This window comes from Leptosomus discolor, chromosome 1, assembly GCF_034619465.1.
Source record: "Leptosomus discolor isolate bLepDis1 chromosome 1, bLepDis1.hap2, whole genome shotgun sequence".
Taxonomy (NCBI): Eukaryota; Metazoa; Chordata; class Aves; order Leptosomiformes; family Leptosomidae; genus Leptosomus; species Leptosomus discolor.
The window spans coordinates 144,328,118-144,347,231 of NC_141391.1; the positions used below are offsets into that span (position 1 = coordinate 144,328,118).

A 19,114-nucleotide genomic window follows, 5' to 3' on the forward strand; every position below is an offset into this window, starting at 1 on the left:
TTTTTTTTAGATGGATCAACGCCTAGCAGTTTGCACAAGAAAATGTAAGTCTTCTGTATGCTAGTTTAATTGGACAAATGGCTCCCACTTCTTTCAAAAGGTTACTTCTAAGTCAAAAGTGAGGGTACACAGATAGTCCTCTTTATCCCTTGTAAAACAAATATATTGTTAGCAAGTATTTATGGTTAGTGGGGCAGGAGATTACACAGTGCGTGAGGGAGTCTTTACAACTTATACCAGATAAACTCCATTACAGGACGCCCAGATAGAGCAACAAAAAAACATATTTCATAAGGGGAAGTTTTATAATGACCATCCTGCAGGAAGCCCTAAAACTGATAATTTAGACTTCCGTGACCCTTTCTTCAAAGTACAACCAAGTCCACTGGCACCAATTTGAGTTTGTATTACAGCAAAGTGAAAAAAAAAAACAAACACAACAAACCAAAACCCAATAAATCCATATTTCAGTTTGTCACACATGCCTAGCAGATGAAATGTGTCCAAGGGATGACCCCTGTGACAAAGGCTTTCAGTTTTACCTCTGATTTATAGGAAGAAAAAGTGGAAGATGGTAAAAATGAAGCATTAAGTAACATTGCATCTGCTGTATTTCTCTGAACATTGACTTACAGTACAAAGTACCAAGAAAGAAGAGTCCCATCCTCTTTCTCTGACCTTGTTCAGTTGAACATACACAATAGAGGCCTCAGCTTTTAAAAAATGCTTAATGAGAGTCAGTGAGAGGTCAGGGAAGACTGAGGTTCACATCTCTGGGATTTTACATTAGGTCAAAGGGGAAAACATCAGTCCTACAAATATGGGCCACGTTACCTACTTGCAAGTTAGAGTCTAATGTTGTTCATGAGCTTCAAACAAAACAAAGTCTAGCACGTCAAGTATCATGCTACAAAAAAAAAAAAAAAAAAAGAGCCTGAGCAGTTTTGCTAGATAAGTTTACTAGGATGACATGGGATGTGACCATGTGCAAACGCCCACATCCTGAAGATCAGTTTCTCAGCCAAGGCAGGCAGCACTTGCTGTTCAAAATAACATGGTTTTGACGTGCAAGTGGTATAGGCTTATCAGGGCACATGGGCCACAGTCTTATCTTCCTGCAGGAGAAGGGTGAAAAAGTTTTTACTGTCACCATCTACTTATGCTTAAATGTATGTATATACACATAAAAACACAGGCACACTTAAGATTTACTTTATGTGCAATATACTTTAAAACATACTTAAAAAACACTAAAACCCAGCAAACATGTCCGTAATACATTTCACAGGAAATGGTGGGGAAGTGTTTAGGCTTCAAGTGATAGTGCATAGTCCAATTCCTTTTTTATAAAAGCTTCCTCTAAGGCTGGAAGAAGCCACTTCAAATATTTCTTTGTTTGGGTCTACTGTTGTCCAGTTCCATATTTCCCACACATGTGGCTGGTTCTAGCTAGGTGAAGACAGTATGTTTGACGTGAAGACACTTCCCATCCCCGTGGGTTTCAGGACAGGACCTTTTATTGTTGAAGAATCTTGTTCTTCCTTGATCCTCTGTTAGCTTAGTTTCCAAATGCATCACTTTCTAGGAGCCAGAATGGGATTCATTTGACTGGATCAACATCAGGAGTTTTTAGCCTCACATGTTTAACAAGAATACGATCCCAACATGAATGGTATGTTAATGAGCGTATTTTCAGCTGTGACATCTTTGAAAAAGGAAGTTTTCAGTCAAGATCAAGAAGTTACAGCAATGCATGAGCCAGCAGTTTCCCAAACTCTATCCAAAGTCACACCAGGGTGAGGAGACTGAAACAGTTTTCACCTTCTCCAAGGTGAAGCTTTCAGGATTTACATAAAGAAGAAAAAGCTACAAAAAGCTGGCTGCAGGGCTGGATGGCTCCAATGATTGCTTCCACATGCCCAGGAAAGATGAAGAGGGCCAGCTACACTTTGCAGCACTAGAGGAAAAGCTGACAGCTTAAGACAGCAAGTACTGTGGTGCCACCTGCCACTACCCAAGTGCGATGAACTGAGGGTTTTGCATCTATTAAGGAGCTGGAAGACAGCATTAATATACAGTTTGGTGGAAGTTTCTGCAGCAGTGTTCCTTGCAACAGATTAGTAAGAAGGAGCAGGTTAAAGGAAAAGCTGCATCCAGTGAGATGAAAATTTCAGAAACCATAGTGTTAGATTGGATGGGAGGAGGGAACAAGAGCAAGAGAGTTCAGCTGTGTCCACAGACTGCTGCTACCACACAGGGTAGTTATTCTTGCCAGTTACCTTGAGCAAAAGTCCTTACTTTCAATCCTTACAGGAGGTATGAGGAACAGTAAAAAAAAAATACATAAAAAATACATTATGCAAGATTAAGTTGTAAAAGCATCTTTTCATATAAACTTTTCCTGTGTAGTGTGTCCAGCAAAAGCGGAACAATTTGCTTTTCAGAAGAAAGCAAACCCTATGAAAGTTTTGTCTTGGAAATCTGGTTATAAAGTCACCTGATTCCTCCTCCTGATGGTGAAACCGTCCACTACTGTAGTCAGCTTCAGAGCATAAGGGAAAATGGATGCTTGAGGCACACAGAAACGTGCAGTGAGCAGAAAAGCTTCATAGCTCACACAATGTAGTGTTGTCATCTGACCTCATTTTCCTCTTCAAAAAGATTTGCTTCATCTACCCTTTCCTTCAAGCACTGTTTTAACAAAGTGAGATCTTGCACAAGTCAGGAACAGTACAGCATTTAAGTGAAAAGCAATCATCCCCTTCCCGCCTCAAAAAAAAAAGGCGTTACAAAATATATTTCTCTCCATAGAGCCATCCCTGACCTCCAGGTGGGCTGCTATAATCTTGAGTAATCAATTACACATAGCATGCAGCAAGATACTCACCTTAAGCTTTTGCACAGCCCCAGTATTTTAAAAAAATATCTTCAGAGAAACAGTTACTTACCACAAGTTTTCTTTCCCAAGCCTGTTGCATGTTCACATCAGGATCTTTTACCCATTGTAAAGTCATGACAAGCTCCTCTGCTTCAGAAACTTCCTCTTTCTGAAAAAAACAAACAAACAAACCAACAACAACACACAACAACACACACAAAACCCCCCCAAAAAAACAAACCACAACCAAAAATCTCAAACCCAACAAAAACCCAAACCCTGCCATTTCTAGTACAAGTGTGACACAATCCTGCCCAGAATTACCCAGGTTATAAATTACAGTGTTAGAGTAGGTGCCAAGTGATACTGTTAGAGTAAGGAGCACCCCCCCCCCCCCCCCCCGGAAGCTAATATTTTTTCCAGAAGGAGTAAACGCAACCTGATTATCGGTGTTTGGAGAAATCCTAATTAAAAGGCCGACAGAAAAATCACATCCTTATTCACATAATCTTTACCACTGACCAGGTTTTGCATGATAGTCTTAAATTTTTCTCCCACATATTCAGGTCCCTGAAGTAAAAACAGCACTTCACGGTCCAGCGTCTCGTCCAGAGATGTCCACTCAGTCTTGGTAATCTTTGAAGAGATGGAAGAGCCAGCTAGCTTATTTTGACATCTCCTTATTACAATCCAGCATCAGTGACATTTAGACTTTTCTGAAGTATCCCTGCATCATATTTACCAGAAGGTCAGAGCTACTGAAACTTAAAGGTTGTAAAAGCTTTTCAAAACCATCATGTCATGGGAATTAAAAAAAAAAAAAAAAAAGGCAAGCCAGCCAAGCTGCTGAGTGATCCAATGTAAATTTTCACGTCAGGAGTAGGCAAGAGGAAGTCAATAATTAGTTATCTTTATTCAGAAGAGGCTTTACCAAGTGATGAATAAGCAGAGCCCCTACTTGCTTTACAGGTGATTTGGTGGAATCTTGTCTCATTACAGCATTTGAAAGGTAAACACAGTGACTCACTGTGGCTGTGGGGAGATGCAACAAGGGACAATATGTTACTTTTGAAATGGAGCTGCCTAGCGAAGCATACCTCTCATTTCTGGGTCTGTAGTTTTAGTCCATTAGTAGATTATTTTTTTTTCTGTTGCAAGTGCTAATTCTGCAAACGCACCGCACACAAAAGCAAGTAGCAGCACGATGAAGGCTTACAAGAAAAATCACTGCAATACTAGATATTTGTAATCAGCTCTGCTGCACATCTTGCATCTAAAGGGAAGACAGCACTGTAAGGAAGGATGGGAGTCCATGGAACGTCTTTAGGGAAATGGGCAAAGAATAGCTCAGATAAAAATCTGAACCAAACCCATAATGCACACGTAAATTGTTTTTTTCCAACTAGTTCTCCATTGGAGAGCCAGAAAGCTACGAGAACAGTAAATTAGGGACCACACTTCTAGTGTTATGTGAAGTCTATCTGATCAGAAGTGTAGCTCCCAAAAGTCACCAGATCACCTGTGGGGTGTTCTGCAGAGGGCATGGGGAACACTACAACTCCAAACCAAGAGGCTCAACTGCAGTGCTAAGATTTTGTCAGCCTGTGCCAGTCCTCCTCTAAGTTCCTATCCAAAGGCCTCAGGAAAATAAAAGCTGGACAGGACTTCTAAGGATTGGTCTCCATTATACCCGCTGAGGGCAAGGGAATGGTACCTACAGACAGATGCTTGTCAAGGTTTCTAAAGAATAAATTAGGTGAAGACTCTACAATCTTGTCAAGATGCTTACTCTAATGCTTAATTTTCTTTTTCACTACATTAAACTTCAAGGAAAAAGGAGTCTCCCCTCCTGCAACTGAAACCCACTGTTTCTGTCCAGTGTAGGCAGTATAGAAGAAGAAAACAGACCATTACTTTCTTCAGCATAATAGCCTTTATGTATTTGAAAACTCACATCTTCTCCTATCAGTCTGTTCTTCTGCCAGCTAAATGCATGACCCTAGCTCTTCCAGATTTACTTTGTAGGTCTCATTTTTTAAATTTCCAAGTGCTTTGTTTGCTTTTCTTTGGACTTTCTCCAATGTACTTGGGACAATATTGTAACCTTCACATTGTATGCTTGCGTGCTAGGACTAATGGCTTTGAGTTCTAGGGTTACTAATGATCTACAGGGAATGAGCTTTGTTCTTCCTTTACTGATGCAAGACAGCTGGGGTGAGATTCAATAAAGATTTGATTCATACCTCAGAAGACTGAGCAAGTTCCAGTTCACAGTGCAGTGAACTCATCCCTTCAGGAATATCACTGTTAAATTTACACAGCAATGGGAAACTCAACCCATTTCTAAAAGAAGCAGAGAAAAAAAAAAAGTATAAGCCTTTTTTTTGACTTTTGATGAACTATATTTCCTCCTACTTGCCCACAATACTCACGAGATAAGCTCTTGCTGCATGTGTTGTATGTTCTCCAGTAGCTTATTTTTTTCTGCCCGTAAAGTCTAAAACATACATCAGACCTGGTTAGAGTGTTAGTTTGTCATGCAGAATAAGCATAGGATATGCATGCTTTCCCCTCACATAGTCAAAAACTAAACTCGGGTCCCATACCTCTATTATTGAGGAACACTCCACAATGGTTAACTTCAGTTCCTTGATGTCCTGCTCCTTCTGCAGAGATTGTGAAGAAAAGAGCCTTTAAAGTACACAACCCGACAACTAGCACGTTGAAGTGAATTTGTAGTAGTTACAGCTCTCATGCTTTGTGACCAAAATAATACGATACTCAATCCTACATCACAGCAGCAAACTGGACAATTTAGGTTTGAGCAGGAATCTAATTAAGTAACATCAAAAATAGTTGCAAGTTTAAAAGAATACAGTCAATTACCTTGCACAACGGCTAACAGAAAGTACTCGGAAGACCTTTTCTGTGTAACTTCTGAAATTGAGGAGACAGAAAATCTCTTTCCAGGTGCTGTGCTTTATTACTTAGCTGGTTACTGTACCAGCAGTATCAGATCACACTAGACAGAAGTACCCTAGTTTTAGCTGAAAACCTGGACTATATTATCCTTGGCATGAGTTTTAATCTTAACTGACCCTTAAAACAAGTTGCAACATTTCAGGTTTACTGTTATTAGTTTTCATGATTAAGGGCATACAGCGTAGTACTCTGCGGATTAAACCCTGCCTAATGGAAGGGCTGATGGGGAACTTATAAACCCTCATGGTAAGACTGAGGGGTTAGTAGAAGTAGCGGCTTTCTTAGCATCATAAACGATCAGTGGGCTTCAGTCATGTTACGGCATTACAACAGAGGGCACTGCACAGACAAGCAGAGAATTTCTTCAAGAAAACAGGAACTTCAAGTAGGCACTCTCGTCCTCCCACCCCTTTTATAACTTCTTCCTACTCTTCCTCTTTAAAAATAATTGAGGTTTTTGAAAGAGGTGAAATACACAGAAATATAAGCGGGAAAAGTAAGGTTATAGAACCAGGTTTCCAGCCTTGGCAGAGACAACTGATGTATAGTGCTGAAGGTTTAAGTAAAAAAAAAAAAAAAAAAAAAAAAAAAAGGGTGAAAAATTTAAAGTGTTTTCTATCTTCACATGCCTTCTGCAGTCCTGGAACAGAAAGGTTGTCATGATTTTCAGCGACCATAAATCCTATCCAATCTGCCTTTGGAGAAAGAGCTATGAGAGGGATTTTTTTAGCTTACAGGGAAACCCTTATCCCACACAGATCCTAATGCCAGCAAGCAAAGTCAGGTTTCCACACCTGTTTCTTCAAGATTATACAAACCAGTCACCTTTATCTACAAGAACATGCAATCTAGCAGTCCGATTTCAAAACTCCCATTTAGTCAAACTAAAAAAAAAAAAACTTTTTAGAATAAAAGGATACTCCAGAAGCTTTGACTTATTCAAGGAGGAGAAAGTGAAAGCTATTAAAAAATTTAAAAAAGTTAATTCATTTGTGCCCTTAAGCTGCTTCTGGCCAAAAACCCCCAACTATTAAGACATACTCATCTACAAAATTATCAGCTGGATCATATTGAAGTTAGGTTCTCTCTTGTCACTATTTGACTTCAGCTGCACTCTTTTTTGCAGACAGACTAATAGTCAAATATTTCATCAGCTGATTTAGAACATATTCTGCTAAATAGAAACTCCATTAGCTTAGAAGGCTATTTGCACAATTCATGAATCCAGAGAATGTCAACACCCTTATGCAGTCTTATGTCTTTGATTTCTAATACAAATTACAAGTTTAAAAACATCATTAGAAGTGTTCACTCTTCAGTAAAGCCTAGATATTTACACCTCATTGATGAGAAAGGAATTTGTTTTTCCATTGGGCTCTGGATCACTGTTTCTAGTTTGACATAAAAATTAAGCAACTTAAGTAAAAAAACATGAAGGGAAGGATCTTCTGCAGGTACATTCTTTTAGCAGCCGTTGAAGGAAGTAGCCTTTAGAGGTTTCTGTACATTTTTCTGAAGTTTGCAAGTTTGTTTTGTTTTAACAGGTTGTGCCTTTTTTAAAAAAAAAAATAAAAGCAAATCCTGAAGCCTTTAATTATGCTGACTCATAATCAGGTTCTAAAGCAGATCTCGCCTACTTTGGAGCCATTTATAGGATCAGGTTCTGTAGTGTGAGAACAGTAGAAATAAAAGTGCCACAGTGAAGACTTTTGCCTTGCCTTTTTACAAATCATCCCATAGTCAGTATTTTCAGTCAAGACAGTAATGAATTAAAAGCGACTAACCTGGATCAAGCTTGCCTCTTTATTTACCATAGTGTTCTCATAGATCTGTGCTTGGATCTGAAAAATGAAAAGATCAAAAAGAATTCCAGTCATCAGTATACACTGCAAGTCTGTTCCTCTCTCCTGCTTGGAAGGTAAAACAGGTACCAATATTCCTTCCTTAGAAAAATCAAATTATTCTTTGAATACCTTGCATGGTGTGCTTCAAAGTTCATCTTGTACCCAATTAAAACTGAAAGCATTCTCAGCTTTCACAGTCACTTTTGTTTCCTCATCTTGTCTGTCCGAGCTAATAGTTTCAGCAACATCAGCCAAAGCATGACTTTCTGACATATTTTCTCAAACAGTGGCGAAAAGGCTTCCTAAAAGTTTAACTTAGAGGAAACAATGAAACGGTGGATTGTTTATATTAGCTCATTTTTTAGCCTCCAGACAGCAACTTTCTTGGTCAAAGCTGTCGCAATGTCCAAGCTACGACTGCACTGCAATTCTTTAATACAGACAGGTTCTGGAAGGTAGACAGCCCTGAGGTAGAAATCCCCCTCACTAGACCGGAGTAAACTGTAGGCTGTCTTTTTGTTCCTCCTAGAGCCGAAATGCTTACTTGAAGCTCTGCTGCATTTTTAGACAGCTCCAAAATCTTCTTTTGAAGTCCATCGGTGTCCATGCTATTCCTAATATTCTGAACAAGATACAGACTGTTTAGGCACAGCTGAATGGATTGACAGCTTCTCCTTGGAGAAACTAGGCAAAATGACATCTCCACCCCCAAGCTCCTGCCTACTCTAAAGCACTACCAGCATTTATGCACATACATTGTATGTGCTTGCTTCATCAAAACTGTTTCTGCTGCCTTTTCCTTCTCATTCCTTCAGAGCAGTGTTAAAACAGAAAACCTCAAAATATGATTTATAAGCACTACCAGACCTAGAAAGCTAAAGAAAAGCTTTCAGGCCTACAGCATGAGAATCATTTTTTGAAAGATGCATCTTAATAGCTATTAGGACTTAAGAGCTTTGCAGAAAGACTAATCTTGAGCACGGTAAACATGCAAAGAACAATGACTGCCATGTTGTTATAATAGATAATAGATTCCTGAATCCATGAGGTGCTTCTTTTCATTACTATGTATGACTTAACCTATTTCTCTGTTTCTTCCTAGATAGTCTGTAATACAGGCTGTAAGAAAGTATTGAAACATTACCTGATAAAAACTGGTTTATAAAATATTTACTTTAATGAAATAAATAAAAGAAAGAATGAATAGCTCTCATCTGAACAAAAAAAAAAGAAAAAAAAAAGGAAAAGAAAAGAGCCTAGAGTAGAGATGTAGCTCCATTAGTAGTGTATTCACTACAAGCCTCCTGTAGGTCCTCGGCCAGTGTCAATTGATCTATCTGTGAGTGGAGCCCCCAGCCACTGCATTTTTTTGGAGTTACAGCTCTATACAGGGCTCTTCCTTTGGATCTTGGAGAGAAACAGACGTGAATATGAAATGAAAAAGTGTTAGAGGAAATTGTTTCAATTTAGAATTAGTATATTTATAGCTACGTTAACTAGAAATGTTTGGACTTTATCTATAAAGCTTTGAAAAAGAGGGGGGAAAAAAGCTGTTTGTCCGTGTCCACCATAGTTCCCAAACTTATATCCTTACTTGTGCAGCAAACGGGAAGTCTGAAGCACAGTGCAACTTCATACCCTGAAGTTTTATGATAAGTCATCCTTGTAAAATGTAAGATATTTTGATAACCTAATTAGCATGTCAGGCTTCAGAGTCTGACAAACATCTCATTTCTTAATCGTGAGCTTTTAGCTAGAAGAACTAGTACTTGCAAAATCATGATTTATTTTACCTCTTCCTGAAGAGAAGTAATTTTGACGATGAGAGACTGATTTTCTTTTTCCTGATCAGGTTTATTAAAAAAAAAAGAAAAAAAGGAGAAAGCAAGATAGTAATTTTTAGCATGTCAAGTTCAACATTCAAAGCCAAACTAAGCCAAAAAGCCACAGATGCAGACACATCCAGGGCCAAATACAAAGCCGTGGCTTGCATTCCCTTGCTTCAGAGAGCACAGAAAAAAAGGGGAGTACTGAGGCTGGTCCAGCCTGTAAACCCTCTTTGGAGGGTTTGACCCAGGCATTTCAAATCAGAGTAAAACTCAGACCACTAGATGATAGGAAGGAGGCAGAGTGAGCAAGTCTAGTTGCACTCAAGCTTGAGTTAAGACAAACCTGGAAAGCTTATGTGCCACACTACAATTTTGTCCTATCAGGCACCAAGAAAGGTAGTAGCACCTCACTCTGTGCCTCCACTGCACAGGGAACAGTAGCTAACGGGGTTTATAAGCACAACTCTGAAACTTTTAATAATATTTCTCCCTCCTACCCCATCTCCTTCTCAAAAGGTGAATTGTGCATGTAATCCAAATTTAAAAAACAAAAATATACACACACTGCAGCAGGATAGCACCTTGTGTTCTTGTTCAGCATGGAAGACTTCTTTTGATTTCCAAATACCCACCATCAGCAGTTCACAGAGCTATGGAACATCAATTTACACCTACTCCCACGCAGCAAGATGTAGAGATGCCACTGTAGTGTGAACAACACACATGGCAGCAATGCAAACATATGTTCCCTGGAAAGCCTACCCACTGGTGTCTGGCAACACCTGCTAAAGCTGCAGCCACAGCAGCCTCATTACCAGGCTGCTTTACACCTCTTACAATCACAGGCTTCGCTACTCAGTCACCTGGGGTGCAATTGAGATGTACTTGTGTAGACAACTCGTGCCCTTTGAGACATGCCAAGGTGTGCTGCCTCGATTCCAGCTGTCAGTCCAGAGTCAGCAGCTTTCTGATAGGCCCTTGTCATGCCTGCCAGCCCATACGGACATTGACAATAACCTAGGGGTGTTTCGGAAAAATGACGCTTTTGTGTTGACATTTGAACAGAGTCTCCTGTCCCTGCTCGTTCCAGAAAAGCCACATGAATTTCTAGCAGAACATCACCAGCTTGAAAAGAGACATGGCTCGATGGCGGCATGAGAGCTGTTGTCTTTAAGCATAATTATATGTGAGACTGGTCCTTGTAATTGTTTTCTTCATTGCAACTGACAATAACTTAAAGAAATTTCCATGCAAAAACTTCACAGTGTTTTTGTAACACTAATAAACCACATTTCAAACTTCCTCAAAAAGCTTCAGTACCTACTGGTTCAGAGAAGGTCATAGCACTGATTTTTATGGTCTGAGAGGTCAAGCCATTGCTACAGCAAGATATGAGATGCTGTACAATGTAAGCTAAGAAATAAGAGCACTTACTAGCTGTTTATTCTGGCAGAGAATCTGCCGTCTCGTCTCTTCTGACAAGTTCAGGTTGTTTTTTGCTTCTTCTAGTTCTTCTTCCAATGATTTGGCTTTCAGCACAGAATGCTGGATGCTGCGTGGGGAGAAGTAAATCCAAGGAAACTTTAGTGAGTTACTGTTGGTCATTAGATAGGGTTGAAATACCAAGAACAGCATTTTTAGAAGCCACGAGGGACATAAACTTGACTGTTGCTCTTCCGTTAAGTATCTGTGCCAAAGAGTAAGCCCATTATTTTTGTCCAGTAAGTAAAGGCTCATAGATGTACCCTCTATCTATCACCTCCTTCCACGCTCACAGTAAGGTAGGAAACCCCAGGCAAACATAGCACCCAAGGTAGCACGCTTTTGTTTGCATTCACCTAACAACCTAGCTTGTTACAGTGAAACATACCGGGTTACCTAAGGACGTGAATTCATCTTTACAATACTTCATTGTTAGCAGTTACAGAGCCGCTCCAGTTCAGTTAAGCTCTGCATCATTTTCTTATCCTGACCTGATACCCCAGACAATGCATGTTTGACCAGTGGGGCAAGGCCCTTTTCCTGGCTAGCTCTAGGCTGCAGAGTACCCCAGAGCACATGGTCCAAACATGCGGGCACATGTTTCACACTAGCTACGCTGCAGGACTCTTGCCTTAATTTCCCCAGAAGACACTGGGAAATGTTGGCAGTTGATATATCACATTTGAACTAGTTGGGTCAGATGAGTGTTACAAACTCACTGTAAAAATACGCTTGTATTTGTGGCACTGATGGGTCCCCAGGCTGCAGCAACACTAAGCTAGTGAAACAAATCACTTAAGTTCCTCAAGGGACTAGCAAAATAGCTCTTACTTGCTCATTCCCCCTCTGCTTGGCAGCAAGTGTGTTGTCTAGGATTGGAAGCCTTCCGGTGCTCGGCTGTTCTCTTGGTAATATTAAGGCTTATTAAGGTCTTTTTTTGTAATTTTGTTTGTTTGATTGATTTTGCTTTACCTTAAGATCTTGCTTTTGTGCACTCACAGCACCTCATGTTGCGAGAGCCAGGCTATAAGGTGAATGACTGATTTTATAAGAACCAAGGGGTACAGAGCAGAACCATCAGGCAAGAGGGTTAAACCTTATAGATACTACATTAAGTCAAGAAAGTTGTTTTGAAACACTGGTGAGGCTAAAAGCATAAAGCAAGGCTGGTCCACCTGCAAGAAGATAGGTCTACCCAAGGCCATTGCACTGCAGACCTGGTGCCATCAGGGTCTCCAAACCTTTTTATTTGTTGACGTAGATCCTCATTATCTGCCAATAGCTTATTGTTGGTCTCATCCACAGCTTCCAGTGTGAGCTTCAGCTTGTTGTTCTCTTCCTGAAGCTTCTGGTTGTTGTACTGCAGGTCCGCAACACAAGTTATCAAGTCAGAAGTTTCCCTGTTCCAGTAACAAAACCGGGAAAGATTGAGAAAGTAGATTTGATCCAATTTAGACTTTTTGAAAATCCTGATGCTGTGCTGATTAGAGAGGCAAGAGGAGAGCCCACAGAGAACTTGTAATGCTGCAGTGTAGTTATTTGCTCTGCACAGAGATATCCGATCATCTTCAGATCAGTTCTCTAAATCTACGGACACCAGGAACTGATTTGTTTTAAGCACTTTTTTTTTTATGCTCCCTGCAATTGACGTATGACACCAGACAAGTACCATATCTGGATGTCTGTGTGACAGTATCTTAAGCCTTTGCTAATCACCTCTTAGGCCACCACTAATACTTTTGTATTGACTCCACAATTTCTGGATCCTTTCTTTTCCCCTAAACCATCTACCACTTATGCTTGCAACTGAAACTTGATCAAGGTTCACCCTTTCAAGATCTTGAGAAACAATAGGGAAGCATCAGAAAGCAGTTCTTAAGATTTTTGACTATACATAAAATGCAAGTTATCTTTGAAACTTCTGGCGTTTGTTAAGTGCTTTGCTATTAATAGAATCCAAGTCAGAGTCATGACTATAAAAAAATTAAACAAACAAAACCAAGGACCAGATTTTCAGGAGATAATGTCTTCTATTGTCATACACCCAAGAACCTGGGGGAGGGAAGGAACCAGTTTAAAAAGGAGACGAAACACACAGCAAAAACTCTGACCACAGGGAATTAAAAAGGCAAATGGACACAGAGGGACCAAGATATCAGTGGGAAAAGTTACTAGTGTGTTTTTAAGTCTGAGCAGAAGCTGTGAGGAAGACTGCGATAGCAGCAAGGGCTAGTGCAGACTGAGGTCAGCCTTAGAAACTCTGCCAAGATAGTTTTCTGGAATGGTGGTTCTAGGAATTGCTCTCAAGTAATTCAAAGCTAGGAGTGCTAAATTCTGAGAAAGAATTGGTTAAATGGACTTACATGTCTCCTTTAGACACTTCACCCCCAAAAGCCTCCAAGCTTCCTGATGTAACATTCATCCTGACATGCGTCTTTTTTGCTGAAAGAGGTGGGGGTTTTGGTTATAGGGTAAGAAAGTGGAGCTTTCCTGAATAACAACAGAATAAAATGATCTGCACCTTCAGAGGTGTTTTTATGCACTTTAAATTCCAGGTCTTCCATGCTTGCTGTTGCTTCCTCAGTGGCACTATCTTCCCTGAAATAAGGAAGCATCAAGAGTCACAGAATCAGTATGACACTGGATAGCTTGCTAACTTTGCAACATTTAAAAGCTTTCAGCCAAAACCCACACTGTGGTCACAGTGTCCTGATACTGTCATTGTACGGAAGGCACAAGGCACAGGAGAACATTTTGCTCTCCTGTTTTCACAGAAGCTTTTATGATATAGATTGATAAAAAGCTATTACCATTTTCTCTTACAGTCTTCAATCCACTCTTTCATGATGGCATGGTATGTTTCCAGGTCCATGGAGACATCTTTCTGATCTGGGTCAAGCATGTTACACAGCTCTTCAAGACCACTATCTTCCGATCCCCGACTAGTTGTATGTCTCAAATAATCAACTATCTTGGAAACTGCTACTTTTCCTAAAAATAGATACAGGTGTCCATGTGCCAGACTCTAAAGTCTAGCAGGCCATTATAAAAAGATGTAAAAGGGCATGCTACTAGATCTGCACTAATGCGTATTCAATTGGCCTCAAGAGCTGTAGGCAAGCCACTGATCCCTGCAGCTCTAGTGTGACTTGGAAAGGAATAGCTTAGAGCTTTTGTCTGGTTTTTCTAATACAGAAGCTTGAAAGTCCAAGTTTACTACTTTTGTGGACTTCAGTTTAAGAAGAACAAACCTGGCACATTTGCTATATTACTACTTTGAGGTCTCTCATCAAATTTAGCAAACCCTGTGACTGACATCATATTACTCTGCTAGACAACTCCTTTCTCTACCACTTTTAGTCACATTTGAGGTGGAATTCAGAGGAATGCTCTTTTGCTCTGAAGTTTCCCAGCGTTCTCTTTTCTAACAGCAAAAAGCCTAAAAGAAAAATAAACAGCCATTTCCAATGGGGTAGAATTGCTAGAAGCATGTTGCTCCTCTACTTCCTCTGCATTAAAATACAGCAAAAATCAGCTGCAGGGGGAAGGGGGAGGGAAGAGATAGGCAAAAGAGGTACAGACATTTATTCTGCATCTGCCACACATACAGCCACCTAGCTAAAGGAGCCAGTCAGGCTAAGCACATCATGGATTGGCATGTCTCGGGAATCATGACACGATCTCAGCCTTGAAAATTTTTTGAGAGGAGAATAAAATGGAGCAATGAAAAGCCATTGGCAAACCTGTATGCTCTGTGTCACAGGCACAGAAGATAGTGGTCAGTAAGTCTTCTTCACAGATCAAGCTCACATCATGCATGTTGTCAGCTTTGTACCCCAGCGACTGCTTCCATCCTGTGAAGAATAAGTTTGTTATTGTCCATCTTTATTTGCTCATAGTAACTTTCATGCACCACAGATTCTAACTACAATATTATGTTTGTAATAGCAAGAGCACACATAGCATGCCACAGCTTGAATGGCACTTTTTTTTAATAATCTTTTTAAAGAAAAAACAACAAAACAAAACCCAAACCAAACCAACCAACCAGCTCCCTCCCCACCACCAATAAACAGAGCTTTTACTGCCAAATAACACCAGGAACTGTTCATGCTGTTCAAGCCTTTAAGCTACGAATTGGTTTATGCATCTACTTCTACACATGCATTTTTGGCAACTCTAGCTATTCTTCTGCATGAAGTAAAAATATAAACCAGAATATTTTAAGAAGCCAGCTATTTCTTCCCTCCCCCTCCAGATATATTGTAGGGAAATCATCATGGTCAGATGAAGTTATTAAGAAAACAATCCTTAAAAAAAACAAAACAAAACAACAAAACACAAAAAAAAAAACCCACGACAAAAAACCCACACCCAAACTCCTATATCTTTTTATATTAAAGGCAGACTAAATTAACAGCCAAATCTCTTATCTACAGAGAGGAATTACCAAATCTGAAAAAGCTTTTTAGTTGATTCATTACTTCCTCACTTTTTACATTCACATCAATATTTTTTAGAGAAAATTCAAGATTTTACTCAGCTCTTTTTGCAGTCTTGTTAGACTTGAGTGATTCTAAAACATACTGTTACTAGTTTAAGTAGTAAATAAATGTCATCTATGTAGGCTGAACGTTCAGATGTCTAGGATTTTGAATTGGGAGGGATTTTTTTTTCCAGGATTTTTACCTCTTTCGGTCAAAGGTAATCTGTTTGGCACAGGAGACTGCATCACAGCACTTTCTGACTTTTTATCAGATGTGAAGAAATATATTGGACTTGACGTAAGATACATCTGTTCACGAGGCACCATTTTAGATTCAACATTTGAGAAAGCATACAGTTTGTTCTGGGTATTAACGTCTCCGGATCTGAAGTAGGATGGAGAACAGTTCTCCACAGGGCATACTGGCATCCATGAGTTGCTGGATCGCTCTTCGCTTTTAATGATTGAATAGGTAGCATTTGCAGAGCAGGAGTCAGAGCTATGCCAGAGACAAGGTGACAGCAACTGCAAGTTTGCAGACAAATCACTGTCACCGCTCGGACTGATTAAGTGTGGACCAGTACTGTTATGACTTCTAAAAGTTCTTTTCTTCAGTATTTCTTCTAGGTTTTTTTTGGTATTGCACTGTGGACTGTCAAAGTTCCGGGACTGAAATTTCGGTATCTGCAAAGCTGGGTTAGAGACTTGGTCCAGCATTTGGATTGATTTGATTTTTCTGCATATACTGTCCACTGGGTTATGATGCCGTTTGTTAGCTCCGTGTTCTGAAGACATTATCGATTGCCCTGTCTTGCAAAGTATCTGGAAAGAATAGGGACAAGATGTAAGTCAGGATGATCAACATACACATATTCTCTGTGCCAATTTTTTCTGTTCAGCATAGAACTTGGAGCTTTGGTATCAAGTGGTTTGAAAACCCTTGGTCCACACACCAGCTGTGACAGAAACCTTCAGTGGTGGTGTTTAGTTCTCCAGGAGACTAGAAGCGATGTGGATTTGGCAAAGGTGGAGAAGAGAGAGAGAAATACCTTCTGAAAACTTACTGCTTATTCTGAAATACAATAACCATGTTGGAGGTGTGGGGGACATGACAAAAAAACCCTGAAGAACTCCCTGCAACCTAGCAGCTAACTTTCTTTTTAGACTAAAGGAAGCACTAAGCAATATTATTCAGACTAAAGAAACAAAAGAAACAAAACCTCGCACAACTTCTGTAATTATTACTTCTGATCATATTGGTAGCACATAGTCCTTCTCTGTTTCCATGGCCTTTTGCTCAAGCCTAACACCTTCAATAAAGAGCTGGACAGTTGTTGTTATCTCACACAGCTGTAGACATTATCAGTGTCTAGTCTCTTTCCATGGCATCCCAGTCAAAGCCTGCAGCCAGAGCTACACAAGTCAAAGTATTCTGAGCCTGCAGCCTTCTGGAAACCATCTCAGGGCAGGTTTCAGAAGCCAAGATTTAAACAAAGTTTACTCTCAGGAAAATATTAGGCCGTCTTTCTGGGTTTGCACTTTGTGGGTGTTGGGTTGAGGGGAGGTGGGGGAAGCAGGAAAAGTGAGTGCAACAAGAGTTTCAGCATTTCAGTAAGCCTTTAAGAACAAAAAAACAAACCCCGCTTGTTCCTGTTACTAATTAGCCACTACTCAGCTGTCACACTAGCACACAGGGAATTACCCAAGAAACATACCCCACAGAGGTGCTTCACTTCTATTTTGTATTTTTACTGTCTATTCTCCCAGGCAATACCTAAAAAAGTATTTCCAGTAAGATAAGCATGTGTGTGAGCAAGGCATGGGAGGTGCATTTTACAGGGATAGAGACACTTTTCAAGTGAGGTACCATCTCTACCCTGCAACTTGCAACAACCTTCTCTGAACCGAGTAGCTGGGAGTTCTCATCCTACACCATGCCACTGTCGACTTCACTCACAGTTTCTCACCCCAAAAAAAAGAGCATCTGCTGAAACATCAGCACCGAGAATGCCATCCCATCAGCCAGTGTAACCCAGTGAATGTGACTGGACTTGAACAGAGCTCTGTAACAGGCATCAGCATCTTGACTGAATCTTTGTTTTCAGAAAGAAAGGGAAAGAAGCAATACTATTGGAAGGTAGCTATGGCATCTAGATCATTATAAGAGATGTATTATTTAAAAAAATAATAATAACATACCAGATAAAACTAGCCAAAGCTCCCAAGAGTCAGATTAAGTGATATTTTGCACACAATATTACAGCTACTTACCTACCTTCCATCACACTATCACTTTCAACTCCCCAGCTCTGAAAATACACTGTATTGCTTCTCTCCACAAGACTGTACACAATGTTATAAAACAAAACTCAAAACACACACAAAACATAACCCTTGCTTTAAAGGAAGAAGCAGGGCCGCAGTGAAGACTCCAGTGTATGTTAACTATATAACCTACACGGCCAGCAACAGCCATCCTCAGATCCTCCAAGATCAGGTTTTACTCATAACCACCCTATCAGAACAGCACTATCACAGACCAGACTTCTGGTAGGGGTAGACGAAAATTAAACAACAGCTTTATAACTAGAGCCCATGAGATGGTGCGTGCATCTGAGAGGGACTGACGTGGTTGCCTGCAGGGGCAGAACACCAAACTCCTTGACCCTGAAGGGATTTCCCCCTGTGTAGTAGAAATACCAACTTGCCCCCAGAAGGATATAGACTTCACTGAACTGTGTCTTTTTACTCAGACCGTGCATCAAGAAACAAAATGAAGCAACCTCCCCCTCCTCAAGAAGTTAGATCCCTGCTTTTCTTTTAGATAGAAGAAAATTGTTCTTTTCTCAAAAACAGCGACATGTTTCCCTAGCATTTAACCCAAGTGTTGCCACTTGTATAATCTTGTGAAGCAAAGAGGAAAATCACATTTAAGTATTTATTAATCCATATTGCAATAGACATAAATACTCAATGTTTTTCTCGAATTGGTTTATTACAAGCTTCCTGCACATCAGCAGCTTGGGTTCATATGTACAGGGTCAAGATCCCCAAGTTTATTTTTCTACTGCTATTTCTGTAAGCAGTAACATTTACCTTAACGAACATGTCCTTAGCCCCATGGATGCTTAAAAATATAACAATAGTAAGAATCTCAGAATGGTTTTAAAGAAGAGAATGCATTTTATTATAGTGGTTGTTTTAAAAGATTTACTCCTCAATAAATCCCAGGAAGTCAAAGTAATCTCCTATATTAGATATGCAGAATGTGTATTAGAGGAAAAACTTAAACAGATTGCAGTTAAATTTCAGTATGTTCTTTACGTGCACAAGAGCCTTCAAGAAAAGTAACCCTCCATTAAAGAATATTAGTCTTTTTATCTAAAACACATTTTTAAATATTGCTCATAATTCCCCATTAAAAAAACTAAAACAACCAAAACCAACTGAACAAACAAAAGAACCCCCAAAAAACCAAAACCGGTCTAAGACCTTCTACTTACACTAGCGTATAGAAAAATACCTTCTATTCCTCTCTGGTAGAGACAGCACAGACTAACAAAAGGTATTTTAGCTGTTCCTCTGAGGAGGACTACCTGAATGAACTTTGGTA

The 19,114-nt window shown here is 39.9% G+C and overlaps 1 protein-coding gene across 1 annotated transcript in view; it reads right to left on the reverse strand.

Moving 5' to 3' along the window:
* IRAG2 (inositol 1,4,5-triphosphate receptor associated 2) overlaps positions 1 to 16,296 on the reverse strand; it is a 40,525-nt gene extending 24,229 nt beyond the window's left edge. The window contains exons 1-15 of the mRNA XM_086479053.1: positions 15,705 to 16,296; positions 14,759 to 14,869; positions 13,826 to 14,006; positions 13,537 to 13,613; positions 13,379 to 13,457; positions 12,257 to 12,415; positions 10,968 to 11,085; positions 9,498 to 9,548; positions 8,249 to 8,326; positions 7,645 to 7,701; positions 5,485 to 5,544; positions 5,311 to 5,375; positions 5,122 to 5,221; positions 3,401 to 3,514; positions 2,949 to 3,047 (exon numbers count right to left, since the gene is read on the reverse strand). Of these exons, the coding sequence (XP_086335179.1) occupies positions 2,949 to 3,047; positions 3,401 to 3,514; positions 5,122 to 5,221; positions 5,311 to 5,375; positions 5,485 to 5,544; positions 7,645 to 7,701; positions 8,249 to 8,326; positions 9,498 to 9,548; positions 10,968 to 11,085; positions 12,257 to 12,415; positions 13,379 to 13,457; positions 13,537 to 13,613; positions 13,826 to 14,006; positions 14,759 to 14,869; positions 15,705 to 16,296 (1,941 nt within the window). The remainder of the gene's footprint in view (positions 1 to 2,948; positions 3,048 to 3,400; positions 3,515 to 5,121; positions 5,222 to 5,310; positions 5,376 to 5,484; positions 5,545 to 7,644; positions 7,702 to 8,248; positions 8,327 to 9,497; positions 9,549 to 10,967; positions 11,086 to 12,256; positions 12,416 to 13,378; positions 13,458 to 13,536; positions 13,614 to 13,825; positions 14,007 to 14,758; positions 14,870 to 15,704) is intronic.
* Positions 16,297 to 19,114: the final 2,818 nt, after the last annotated feature.